Here is a 13848-nt window from a genome sequence, read left to right on the forward strand (position 1 = left end):
ACTCCCCCAGTTTCTCTGAGGCACAGCAGGAGGAGGAGGAGGATGTGCTGCAGAGCGGGGCTGCCCTGGGTACCGTCAGAGGGACAGGGCAGGACGGCTCCTGCTGCCAGGGACGGCTGCAGGGGCTGAAGCTGGGGCTGCAGCCAGGGCTGCCCAGGGCTGTCCTGCAGAGCAGCTCCTGCAGCCCTCAGGGCTCTTGGCCAGCACAGCCCATGTGCCACCTGACAGGGACAGCTCTCAGCCTGCCTGGCAGCTCCCCATGCACTGTGGGGAGAAGTTGGAGGTGCAAGGAGCCACCCCCATCAGGGCAGATTCCTCCTGCTGTGGAGATGGTGCTGCATGGCCAGGGCTGCTCTCAGCTTTCTCCTCAAGGCAAGGCAAAGGGGCTGTCAGGTGTGTCTGTGTCACTGACACTCCTGCACTGTCCCCCTGGGCATCAGCACATCTGCCTCACATCTCCCTCACAAAGTGCCTCCTCACACTCCGGTGCCTACAGACAGCAGCAGCAGCCCCTTGGCTTGCAGCATCTCAGTTTGTGTGAGCTGCCCTTAAGGCCCTGCTGGCAGGGAGATGGCCCTGGGCAGTGCCCTGTGCTGGGAGGGGTGTGCAGGGCAGAGCGGAGCCCCCAGGGCTGGGCTGGGCTCTGGCAGCACTGGAAGGGGACAAGGCTTGGATAGTGCAAAACAGGTCCCAGTAGGCACAACTCCAGGCAGTAGAGCCAGATGAACACTTGGTATGTCTCTCTCTCTCAATCAGTATAGAGTAAAAAAAGAGTTTAGCGAAAAGTGTTTTGAAATTAGAGCCTTCAAAAAGGTTTCTTTAATTTTCCAGCACATTTGAAGTGTGATGACCTTGAATTAGAGAGAGGTATATTAAGCAAAGGGCAGCTGTATGGGACCAGAAGGTCAGATTGCACTGTGTCAAATATAGCCTTGTTTTCCTTCTGGGCTCCTCAGCATTAGTGTCGAGAAAAAAGCTGACGATGAGGCAGGAACTCAGGAGCAGAAAATCAAAATCAAAAATAAAAGTTTTTAGTCAAGTTCCCCCACAGGAGGAGAAGTAGTTTTGAGAGTATTCCTAATGTAATTTTACAGGATTGTGTCAAGGAACTGTCTCCCAGTTTGTCAATGTGTTCTTTTAACAGCCCACAATGCCCAGAGTGAGGAAATGTCCAACAGTAGCTCCATCAGCCACTTCCTCCTGCTGCCATTGGCAGACACGCGGCAGCTGCAGCTCCTGCACTTCTGCCTCTTCCTGGCCATCTCCCTGGCTGCCCTCCTGGCCAACGGCCTCATCATCAGCGCCGTAGCCTGCGGCCACCACCTGCACACCCCCATGTTCTTCTTCCTGCTCAACCTGGCCCTCAGCGACCTGGGCTCCATCTGCACCATTGTCCCCAAAGCCATGCACAATTCCCTCTGGGACACCAGACACATCTCTTACATAGGATGTGCAGCTCAGCTCTTTTTCCTTCTATTCTTCATTGGTGCAGAGTATTATCTCCTGACCATCATGTGCTACGACCGCTACGTGTCCATCTGCAAACCCCTGCACTACGGGACCCTCCTGGGCAGCAGAGCTTGTGTCCACATGGCAGCAGCTGCCTGGGCCAGTGGCTTTCTCACTGCTCTGCTTCACACAGCCAATACATTTTCCCTGCCCCTGTGCCATGGCAATGCCCTGGGGGGATTCTTCTGTGAAATTCCTCAGATCCTCAAGCTCTCCTGCTCACACTCCAACTTCAGGGAAGTTGGGATCCTTGCTGTTAGTGTCTGTTTAGCTTTTGGTTGTTTTGTGTTCATTGTTTTCTCCTATGTGCAGATTTTCACGGCTGTTCTGAGGATCCCCTCTGAGCAGGGGCAGTACAAAGCCTTTTCCACCTGCCTCCCTCATCTGGCTGTGGTAGCCCTGTTTGTTACGACTGGCTTTTTTGACTACTTGAAGCCCCCCTCCATCTCCTCCCCATCCCTGGATCTGGCACTGTCAGTTCTGTACTCGGTGGTGCCTCCAGTCCTGAACCCTCTCATCTACAGCCTGAGGAACCAGGAGCTCAAGGCTGCAGTGTGGACACTGATGACTGGAGGATTCAAGAAAGTGTAAACTGATGGTCAATTTCTGCAAATCATTTGTAAAAAAGTCACCTTTGATAATTCTTGTTGGTTTTATTTTGGAGATTGTTGTTTTTGTTTCACTTTTTTACTATAATCCATTAAAAAATTGCATTGTTCATGCCATTTCTCATTGTCTTTCGACCCACTTTCCCTGTGGCCACAGACTGTAAATAAGGTGCTGTGCTCTTAGTGGATTTAAATGAACTAGTGAACTTAGTGGATTTAAATGAACTAAAGGATCTCTCTCCCAGCAGAGTTTTCTCCAGAGATGCTCCTTTTGTTCCCTTCTCTGGAGCTGCAGCAGCAATGCCTGTGTGCAGAGCTGGGGCAGATCAGTGCTGGCACAGCAGCTGTGCCCAGCAGCAGCAGCAGCACTTGGTGTTGCCAGTGCTGCTCCCGTGCCACTGCCCCGCTGCCCTCCTGGCCCTCGTGTTGCTGCAGGGCCTGAGTGCTCTCGGGGCCGGGCACAGCCCTGGGGGTGGCAGTGCAGCAGGGACAGGCCATGGGCACTGCTGGGGCAGCGCTGATGCCTCAGGCCAGGGCCTGGGGGCTCCAGGCTCCTTGGCCAGGCTCGCTCCACAACACTTGGCCAGCCCAATGCTGAGCACAGAAAAGCCCCGGGAGCAGCCCCAGGCTGGCCGTGGGCAGGCTGGGGGCAAACAGCATGGCTGGTGCTCTGCAAGCTCCCTGCAAGGGGGACACCCTGGCAAGGAGCAGCAGAGCAGGGGATGATCCATCCCCAGTGCACTGGACACCCCAGGGCAGCGTCCCAGAGCGTCCTCATGCACCTGCCAACAACATCCCCCCTCTGCAGCCCTGGCCTCTCCCCCAGCTCACACAGGAGCTGCATCCTTGCAGGCACACACACGGCAGCACTGGCTCAGGAGCCCCTGTTTGCATTGCACACAGCAGGCTCAGCACTCCCATGGTGCTGCTGTGGGGACATGGAGCTGAGTGAGCACAAATGCCATTAGCCCCTGGGGCCAGCAAGGGCTGGGGAACGGTAGGGAAACCCATCAGCTTTGTCGTGGCCTCTTAAGTCAGCCAGAAAGTTTGTTCCCATGAGCTGTGAGTTTCCTGTCCCACTGCAGATGTTGTTGCCCAGATCCAGGGCTGCCTGGCAGCCACTCCCAAACTGTCCTGAGCATTTCCTTGTCTTCAGCTTTCCTATCTTTACTCTTGCTAGAAATATTTCTAGATTTCTTCGTCTTGCCCATCCCTGTACCCTCCTCTGCAAACAACCCATCTCTGCCCTTTCCTCTCTGGCCTCACTCCTCATTTCAGTTCCTGAGTCGGCACCATGGGAATGTCCCTTGGGGAGCAAGATCATCCTCCAAGTGCTTCAGGAATTGTCTGCAGGGTCCTGCAGTGCCTCGTGCTGCTCCCTTGCCAGAGGCACCACAGGCCAGGGGGGCACATCTGGGCTGCTGTGTCTGGGAGCGGGACTCCCTGTTGTGGGCAATGAGGAGAGGCTGGAAAGGCTCTGCAGGACTGACAGGATGGGCTTTGGGGCTGTGTGGAGAAGCTGAGGGACCTGGGCTGCTGGACCTTGTGGAGAGGAGGCCCAGGGCTCATCCTGCAACTGCTCCAGGGGTGGTTTCAGAGAATCACAGAATCAGCCAGGCTGTTAAAGACCTTGGAGATCATTAAGTCCAACCTGTGCCCTGACACCACCTTGTCTCCCTGAGCCTCCTCTTCTCCAGGATAAACAATTGCAGCTCCCTCAGTCACTCCTCACATGACTTGTGTTCCAGACCCGTCACCAGCCTTGTTGCCCTTCTCTGGACACGCTCCAGCCCCTCCATGTCCTTCCTAAATTGGGGACCCAAAACTGGACACAGCACTCGAGGTGCTGCCCAACCAGTGCCGTGTACAGAGAAGATTCACTGCCCTGCTCCTGCCGGCCACACCATTCCTGATCCTGGCCAGTTGCCATGGACTTTCTTGGCCACCTGGGCACACTGCTGGCTCATGTCCAGCCTGCTGTCCATCAGTGCCCCCAGGTCCCTTTCTGCCTGGCTGCTGTCCAGCCACTCTGTCCCCAGCCTGCAGCACTGCAGCGTTTGTTGTTGCCAAAGTGCAGGAGCCTTGATTTTATCTTGTTAAACCTCTGATTGGATTTGCGCCCCGGATCCAGCCTGTCCAGGCCCGTGTATAGAGCCCTCCTACCTTCCAGAAGATCCACACTCACACCCAGCTTAATGTCAGCATGATTCCATACGGTCCTAGAGTCTCACAATTTCATGAGGCCTCCCAGTATTACAATGTTGCTTTGGTTCCATGGAGCCCCAGGGTGTCACAAAATCCCTTGGATCCTTGTACCCTGCAGTGTCACAATGGATCCTTGGTTCCATGAGGTCTCACAGTGCAGCAATGCTCTCCTTGGTTCCAGTGTCACAATGGCCTCTTGGTCCCATGGGGCACCATGGTGTCATAATTGTTTCCTTCAGTCTATGAGTCCCTGCAGTGTCACACTCTTGATTATACAAGGCCCAGCAGTATCACAGTGGTCTCCTTGTTTCCACAAGGACAAAAAGTGGCACAACTGTCTTCTTGATTACATGAGGTCTCATGGAGTCACATGGACCCCCGAATTCCATAAGGGTCCACAGTGCCACAATGGACTCCTTGTTCGCACGGTGCCACAATGGACCCCTGCTGACACAAGATCCTGCAGTGTCACAATGGTTTCTTGGTGCCATGACACCATGCAGTGTCAGTGTCACAGTGGTGTCTGAGTCCCTCTGCAGAGCCCTCCTACCCTCCAGCACATCCACACTCACACCCAGCTTGGTGCTATCTGCACATTTGCTGATGGTGCACTAAATCCCCTCATCCAGATCATCAATGCAGATATTGAAATCCATGCTGGCTGGCTCTGATCCCTCAGCCATCCTGGAGGTGCCCTGTGATGGCACTCAAGGTGATCTGTTCCATCACCTCACCAGGCACCCAGGTCAGGCTGACAGGCCTGCAGTTCCCCACATCCTCCTTCCAGCCCTTCTTGGGCATGGGCTCACATTGGCACCTCCAGTCCTCTGGCACCTCCCTGCTGAGCCAGCACTGATGAGAAATGATGGAGAGCAGCTTGGGGAGCTCTTCCAGCAGCTCCCTCATCCCCCTAGGATGGATCCCACCTGTTCCCAGAGACACCAGTGAGCATCTGAGTGGCTCAGCAGGTCCCCAGCTGCTTCCTCCTGGATTACAGGGGTCTGTTCTTCCCCCTGTCCCCATCTACCAGCTCAGGAGAACACTTGTCCTGAGGACATCCTGTCTAATTGTTTGAAACTGTGGCAATGAATGGGTTAAGTAGCTCAGCCTTTTTCTTGTCTTCAGTTTCTCTATTCCCCACAGCATCCAATAAAGAGCTGAGATTCTCCTTGTCTGCCAGTTTACTAATAACTTATTTATAGAAATATTTTCTATTATTTTTCACAGAAGTTGCCAGGTTAAGTCCTAATTGAGTTTTCACTTCTCACATTTTCTTTCTGCATGACTTAATAACATCCTTAAACACTTCCTGAGTTGCCTGCACCTCTTTCCAAATATGATGCACCCAAATTTTTCCCTGAGTGCCTAGAAAAATCTCCATACCCAGCCAGGCCAGTCATTTTCCTCACTAGCTCACTTCTGGCACACTGGGACAGGCTCCTTCTGCTCATTCATCATTCCTTTCTTGAAGTGTCTCCATCTGTAAGGGTCAGTCTGAAGTTCCCCTCGATTTTGCCTCCCGACCGTCACAAGGAGACCTCGAGGACCCCCACCCAGGCTGACTCCCAACAATGGTTTCCTGGCCTGGCCAAGGTGGATGCTCGTGACTGTGTGCTGGTGTATTGTGTTCACTGGACTGTGCTGTCATGGCACCAACCAGAGGTTGTGTTGTACCAACTGAGGACTGCTTGACCGTACCTGTCTCCTGCAGCACCACACAATGGTCCATAAATCTTCCCACCTCTTGGCCAGAGGCCACTCGCTTTGGAGAAGGGCTATAAAAGAGCGACCCTCTGGAAAGACCCTTTGAGATCTCTCCACTGATGAAGACCCGTCTACCCCCTGGAGAAGACCCCTGAGATCTCCCCACGGATGAAGACTCCTCTATCGGATGACCCGTGAGGACGCCCGTCTCGTCTGTTGGTAGCTATTTTCCCATCCCTTTTCTTTCCTTCCCCTCTCCCAATACTTTGTTTCCTATACCTCTCCCCTTTACCGTAACTGAATTGTTGGCATTTGATGAAATGCATTGCTGTTGTTGAATAAACTGATTTTCTGCTGTTGAATAAACTGATTTTGTCCCCTGCACTTTGGCTCTTTGCACCTTTAAGATCAAAAGAACCATCACGATCCCCGCTCTGTATTAATAGCGGATTGTGACACCATCGTCCTTGGCTCAGGCAGTCTCAGAATACCAAATCCTCCTGAATATTGCCCTGAACCCCAAATTCATGCTCAAATGCCAGTAAAATGATTCAGCTTGAGATCTCTTTGCTTGATCTCTTTATTGGTACTCCAATTCTGGGTGTTTTGATGGGATTGACATGGGAATTATTCAGGTAGGAAAAGATCTCCAAGATCATCCAGCATTGCTTGATGCCACCAGAAGAAACAACTGGACAGAGCAGATGATATTTTTTGGGCTGTAAAGTCAAAAAATCATCTCCTCAATTAATTTCCAATGTTGATCTGAGTCCCCATGGATGTTCCTGCCCCAGGGTTCATCCAGGTGCCCATGGGGATCCAGGAGGACTTGAAGAGCACCAGCCAGGTGTCATCCCAACCTGGATCACCAGGGATGTGGGCCACCAGGGCTCTGCCCAACCAGCGTGGCTCCTGTGATGGGGGATGAGGTTGGAGATGCACACGAAGCTCTTCCCACTGTTGGAGCACTCACAGGGCTTCCCTTACTGGTGCCTGCGTTGGTGTTTGGCCAAGAGAGAGCTCTGGGTGAAGCTCTTCCCACACTGGGGACACTCCTATGGCCTCTCCCCAGTGTGGATGCTCCGGTGCCTGATGAGGGTGGAGTTGCAGCTGCAGCCCTTCCTGCAGTCAGGGAAGCAGAAGGGCCTCTCCTCTCTTACAGCAGAGGACAGCAGACCTGTTCTGAAACCTCTTCAAACACCCGGGACACTCAGAGGGCCTCCCCTGGTGTGAGTCCTCTGCTACTGGATCACCTTGTTGCTCCACCCAAAGCTCTTCCCACATTCCCCACCCTCATAGGACCTTTCCCCAGTGCAGAGGCAGTGGTGGGTGATGATGTTGGAGCTGCAGTTGAAAACCTTCCCACACTTGTAAAGCCATTCCATGGTATGGATCATTTGGTGCTTTATCAGGTAAAATCTCTCACTGATACTCCTCCTGAGGAGGCTCAGACAGCTTTGTGACTTCAGCCCTGGTGGGACAACAGCAGGCAAGGAGAAACACCCCTCTAGATCATGGCGAGATGTTCCTCCCTCCCATAGGCCTTTGTAGGCACATGTGAATTCCTTCAGTTCTATTGGTTATTGTAGTTGATGTCACCAATGTTCACCCCAGCTCTGTGAGATTTGGATTTGTGAAGGATTCTCAAAGCCTGACTGAAAGCTCACACAGTCTTGTACATCTGGATGCAAACTCTGAGATAAGGTGTGCTGACTTAGAAAGGCCCTGGAATAGAGAAGACATTGTTGAGAGACAGATTGAACTAGAAACAAGTTTCAAGCAATGGCCTTGCAAAAAGACCAGATATTTTGGAGAATTAAAACTGTGAAAGATGCATTGTGGCAAGGCCACGTGGGATACAATAATAGGTGACTGGTGTTAGAATTATTAGCACCATTGTGTGGCAAAAGCAAATAGGCTGAAAAACATTTCTAAGGTATTGTAACCAGGAAATAACTTGGCTTCTAATAGAATTTTACATGTCTTATGTTTCACCCTTCAATAAGACTCATAAAGGAAGAAAATCTTAAAAAAAACAAGAAGCCACTCAGTTGCCCCATCTCTGTAGAGCAGGGATATTCCAACATGCAGGCAGGGCTCCAGCCCTGCTGGGCTGGGAGAGGAGCGGCTCATCCAGAGAAATGTTTTTGAAATTGTTCTTCATTGCCACAGTCACCCTCTGGGCCAGAAGCCTGGCCCAGCTCAGCAGCACAGACACAGCACAAGGACTTTAATGACCCTCTCAGGGTTTTGGGGCTATTTACATCAGAATCAGTCCCTGAGAGTGTCTTCAGAAATCTTCTGAAATCTTAAATTGAAATTCCAAAGTTTCGTGAAGATTTGATGGACTCCACTGAGGGTCACAACTCACATGAAAATATCCCCGGTTCCAGTTAGAGCAGAACACTGGAGGCACTGATGACAGGTGAGGACAAACAAGGGAAAGGTGTCTGTGATGCTGAGCAAACCTGGATGTGTTTCAGGAATGCAAAGGGCCAAGGGCTGAGCCCCAGCCCCTGGCAAGGCAGATCCTGTCCCTCCCTCATTGCTCAGGGCTTCAAGACTCCAGGGATTGTTCTACTTATTGGAGTCAGTTTCGTGTTCTTTTAAGGAGGAAGATTTCAAAGTACACCTCATGCATTTTTTTCTTTATTCAAGTGAGTATTTTTTTAAATTTTTTGGTTCAGAGAAGAGCTGATAGAAGCATTCCCCAAGTGATCTTGATTCTGAATGTTTCCTTAGGAGGTCTGGGCACACAGAAGAATGAGCCCCTTGCAGGCTGACCCTGTTTGGACAACCTGCTCCTCACCCCCAGCCTCACCATGTCTGACATCGCCCACCTGGGACTGACATCCCTGTGCCCTGCAGCAGAACCTTGTCCCCTGAGCTCTGCAGCTGGGTGTCCCAGCCCATTGCACCATGTCCCACCTGCTCTCCTCAGGGCTCTGCCTGCACACAGGCCCAGGAGAAGTTTTCCTGTTTGTGAGGAAAGAATGGAAAAGCCTGAACAGATTTCCTAAACGACAAACCCCCACTGTAGAACCACATGCTCAGTCCAGGCTGCCTGGAAGGCTTGCCTGGAAGGCTCTCCTTTCTGCAAGGGCGAGTGTGAGCAGAAATGATGTCTGTAAGCAGAATACTCTGAGTCTTTCAGCTGAATTCTCTGTCCCTGTCCTTTTTCTGGATCTCTGTTGCAGATAGAAGCTGCTGGTGCCGTTCTCACCTTTAATCCCTCTTTTGAATGCAGACAGTCCAGGTGTGTTAAGCAGGTGTCACTGAGTTTATTCAAAGCTTTTGGATCCTCATGGAACTAAGGTGACAATTGTGACACAGGGGGCACTCATGGAACCAAGGAGACAATTGTGACAGCTCAGAGCATCACAGAAACAAGGCTCCATTGTGACACTGAGGGCAATCATGGAATCAAGGAGACCATTGTGACACAGCCAGGCCACATGGAACCAATGTTCCATTGTGACAATGCAGATCCAAGGAGGCCATGGTGACACTATGTGACCTCATGGATCCAAGGGGCCACTGTGACACTGAAGAACTTCATGAAATCCAAGGTCCATTGTGACACTCCAGGGCCTCGTTGAAGCAGGGAGACCATTGTGACACTCAGAACCTCATGGCACTGAGGGTTTATTGTGACAAGGCAGGGTCCCATGGAACCAAGTGTCCATTGTGACAATGTGGATCCCAAGAGACCATGGTGACACTATGGAACCTCATCGAACCAAGGGTCCTTTGTGACACTCCACGGCCTCGTGGAACCAAGGAGATCATTGTGACATAATGGAACCTCGTGGAACCAAGGGTCCATTGTTACAGTCCAGAACCAAGAAGACCATTCTGACAGTCCAGAACCTCATGGGACCAAGATTCCATTTTTATACAGTGGGGCTTCATGGCACCAAGGAGCCACTGAGACACAGCAGGGCCACATGGAACCAGTGGTCCATAGTGATACTGTGGATCCAGGGGCACATGGTGATACCACAGAACCTCATGGAACCAAGAGTCCAGAGTGACACAGCAGAACCTCTTGGAATCAAGGCAACCATGTTAGGCTATGGAGCCTCATGGAACCAAGAGACCATGGTGACATTGCAGGGCTTCATTTGAACAAAGGACATGGTTGATGGGACAGGACGTCATGGGAACAATGGGACATTGTGACACTGCAGAGCCCCATGGAACCAAGGAGACCACTGTGACACTGAGGAACCTCATGGAACCATACAGCCATTTTCACACTGAGGAACCAAGGAGAGCATTGCTGACAGTACAAAACCTCATGGAACTGAGGGGCCATTGTTATCCAGGGAGGCCTCGTGGAACCAAGGGGCCAGGGTGAAACTGTGGGGCCTCATGAACCAAATATTCATTGTGACCTTGCAGGGCTGCTTTAACCAATTGTCCATTGTAATACTGAGGATCCAAGAGACCATGGTGACACTCTGGCAGTTCATGGAACCAAGAGGCTGTTGTGACACACCAAGGAGAGCATTGTGGCAGTGCAGAACCAAGGAGGCCATTTTGACAGTACAGACCCAAATGGAACCAAGGGTCCATTGTTATACAGCAGGGCCCCATGGAACCAAGGGGCCATTGTGAAACTGTGCAAGGGGCATAATGGAGTCAAGGACAGCACTGACACTGAAAGCCACAGGAAAGAAAATTTTGAACACAGTTTTGAATATCGGAAAACAGATATTCTTTATTACATCATGGTGGTCACTGTGGCAAACCTTCCTCCATTCGAGTGCACTGAGCATTGAATGAACAGAGTTTTTATCACACACACTGGTTACATACTCTTTAGCTATTCCCACTTTCTTTGAATTTATTGGACACAGTTGCACTCCTTATCACAAGTCCTTATATGGTTCTTTGGGGTCTGTCTTCAACATCCAGTGACCTTTTCAGGGAGCTTCTTCTCAACCTCCACTTTTGAGTTAGGGCAATATTATTGTTTTTTATAATTTCTGCTTTATCAGCCTTGAAGAGCTGAGCTGGCATCCTCCTTGCATTTTGTGTGACTTCAGTTTGCCTCAGCTACATCCTTTATCTGTTTCTCCAAGGTTGTGCTGTTCTGTTCTCTGCCCTTGATCAGTGTAAATGTTGTTCTGTTCTCCTGTCCTTGTCACAGTGCTCTCCCCACAAGGCGTGTTTGCAACCCCCTGCAAGCCATGGGCTTGGGGTGGGCAAGTGTTCCTGAGGGAACAGGGATGGGACAGCTGGGCTGGATGAACCAAGGGATGTTCCATTCCATGGCACACCATGATCAGAAATTAACTGAGAGAAGCGACGGGCAAGGGGCTTAGGGAATTGATTTCTTTTTTAAGAACATTTTTATTCAAAATAGCACCTACACATACAGAATCCACTCCTGCTACAATATGGTTAAGTATTTTCTGCTGCTAGGAGATTTCCTGTGGATTTGCTTTGCTTCTGTGTATGGCCTTTGCTTTTTGTGGTTTGTGGGGTTTTTTGTTGTTGCGGGTGGGTCTTGCTTTGTTTTTTTTGTTTTTTTTGTTTGGGTTTGATTTTCCGTATTGAACTGCCTTTTTATCTGATACATAAATTCAACCTTTTTTTGTGGCTTGGTTGACACCTGATGGCAAGACAAATTTACCCAATTCAGTTATTTTGCCAAACTACATTTTGCAGTCGCCATTAACCAGATGAATACGGTCACAGACTCCCTGCAACTTGGCAGCATCCACAAAGGAATTGAAAATGCATTTCATGTCATTGTAGAGATAATAGAAATGTTCCACACTGGTGGTCAAGGGCTGGTCACTGAGGGATGTCACCAGGGAGTGGCTGCCAAGAGGACTCTGTACCACGGATGACATTTGACTCTGATTGTTCAGCCAAATTCCCACCCACCCCATGTTCCTCTCCTGCAGCCCAGCTCTCTCCAATCTGGCTCTGAGGAGAGCACAGCAGACCATGTCCCAGGCCTGGCTAAAGTCTGGGCACACAACATCCCCTTCTTTTCCCTCCCACAGGGGTTCTGCAATCCCTTCCCTGTGCTGCCAGTGCCTGCAATGGCTGCAGGAGGATTTGCCACCTGCCCTTCCCTGCTGAGCCTGACCAGTCTGTGACTGTCCCAGTGCCCCTCCCTGCCCTGTTTGCAGACTGGTTCCATGTCTGCCCTTCCCAAGTGCCCAGGACCCTCTGGGATGACTCTGGCCTTTCCAAGGGGTTTGAGAGAGGTCTCACAATGACACTGTCCAGACTTTGCAACATCCCTGACACCAAAGGCCTTTTCCACATCCCTGAGTTCCAGGTCAGTGCCCAGAACACAGCACAGCCCTGTCCAGGTTCTCAGGGTGGTTCAGAAGGGAGGCAGCTCTGATCTCTCCCCACAGATCAGAGTACTTCATTAAAAAAATGTACAGACAATAAGCTTTTAAAAAGTCATTGTGCTATAAAGGAAAGGTAAATTTTGATGTAGAAATATTATGAGTAGTGAAATTAATTTCTGGAATACATTATAGCAGTAGAAAAACAGTATAACAGTAGCAAAAAATTACGAAGAGGAGCAAAACAGTTTATAGTTACTTCCATTCTGAGTACTCTGCAGAAGAAAGGCACAGTTTATTGCTTCAGAAAAAAGCCAGTCAACCCTTTACTCAGGGCATCCTTGAGTTCCTGGTTCCTCAGGCTGTAGATAAGGGGGTTCAGGGCTGGAGGCACCAACGTGTACAGAACTGACAAGGAGATATCCAATGCTAGGGAGGAGATGGAGGGGGGCTTCAGGTTAGCAAATACGCCAGTGCTGATAAACAGAGAGACCACAGCCAGGTGAGGGAGGCAGGTGGAAAAGGCTTTGTGCCGTCCCTGCTCAGAGGGGATCCTCAGCACAGCCCTGAAGATCTGTACATAGGAGAAAACAATGAACACAAAACAACCAAAATATAGAAGAGCACTAAGCACAATGACAGCAACTTCCCTGAGGCTGGAGTGTGAGCAGGAGAGCTTGAGGATGTGTGGGATTTCACAGAAGAACTGGCCCAGGGCATTGCCATGGCACAGGGGCAGGGAAAATGTATTGGCTGTGTGCAGCAGAGCATTGAGAAAGGCACTGGCCCAGGCAGCTGCTGCCATGTGGGCACAAGCTCTGCTGCCCAGGAGGGTCCCGTAGTGCAGGGGTTTGCAGATGGACACGTAGCGGTCGTAGCACATGATGGTCAGGAGATAAAACTCTGCGGAAATGAAGAACACAAGGAAAAAGACCTGAGCAGCGCAGCCTTCATAGGAGATGTGTCTGGTGTTCCAGAGGGAATTGTGCATGGCTTTGGGGACAGTGGTGCAGATGGAGCCCAGGTCAGTGAGGGCCAGGTTGAGCAGGAAGAAGAACATGGGGGTGTGCAGGTGGTGGCCGCAGGCTACGGCGCTGATGATGAGGCCGTTGGCCAGGAGGGCAGCCAGGGAGATGGCCAGGAAGAGGCAGAAGTGCAGGAGCTGCAGCTGCTGCGTGTCTGCCAATGGCAGCAGGAGGAAGTGGCTGATGGAGCTGCTGTTGGACATTTCTTCACTCTGGACATGGTGGACTGTTGAAAGAAGACATTGTACATCCGTGACCAACTCCTTTGACTCAATCCTATGCTATTTTCTCAGGAATCCCCTCAAAATAATGCTCTTCTTGTTGGGGTAACTTTGCTAAACCTTTTTCAGTTTGGGTATCTGTTGATGCTGATTTACTGTCTCATCCTCAGAATTGCTCTCAGCCAGAACACTGAGAAGTCCAGAAGGAAAACAGGGATACATTTGACACTGTGCAGTCAGTCCTGCTGGTCCCACACTC

At 50.9% G+C, this 13848-nt stretch overlaps 2 protein-coding genes across 2 annotated transcripts; one reads left to right on the forward strand and one right to left on the reverse strand.

Annotated features, from left to right (window-relative positions):
- The first annotated feature begins 1167 nt into the window (after positions 1 to 1167).
- Positions 1168 to 2236, forward strand: LOC148217250 (olfactory receptor 14A16-like). The gene has a single exon (XM_088158749.1). It carries the CDS (start codon positions 1168 to 1170, stop codon positions 2098 to 2100), a length of 933 nt encoding a protein of 310 aa, XP_088014875.1. The 3' UTR covers positions 2101 to 2236.
- Positions 2237 to 12638: 10402 nt separating this feature from the next.
- On the reverse strand, positions 12639 to 13571 carry LOC148217251 (olfactory receptor 14A16-like). Its single transcript, XM_088158771.1, has one exon. It carries the CDS (start codon positions 13569 to 13571, stop codon positions 12639 to 12641), a length of 933 nt encoding a protein of 310 aa, XP_088014897.1.
- Between the last annotated feature and the right edge of the window lie 277 nt (positions 13572 to 13848).

This window comes from Sturnus vulgaris, unplaced genomic scaffold (assembly GCF_052056855.1).
Source record: "Sturnus vulgaris isolate bStuVul1 unplaced genomic scaffold, bStuVul1.hap1 Scaffold_87, whole genome shotgun sequence".
Taxonomy (NCBI): Eukaryota; Metazoa; Chordata; class Aves; order Passeriformes; family Sturnidae; genus Sturnus; species Sturnus vulgaris.

Coding starts and splice junctions, on each gene's coding strand:
- LOC148217251 (XM_088158771.1), bottom strand. CDS start 13,571: ATGTCCAACAGCAGCTCCATCAGCCACTTCCTCCTGCTGCCATTGGCA.
- LOC148217250 (XM_088158749.1), top strand. CDS start 1,168: ATGTCCAACAGTAGCTCCATCAGCCACTTCCTCCTGCTGCCATTGGCA.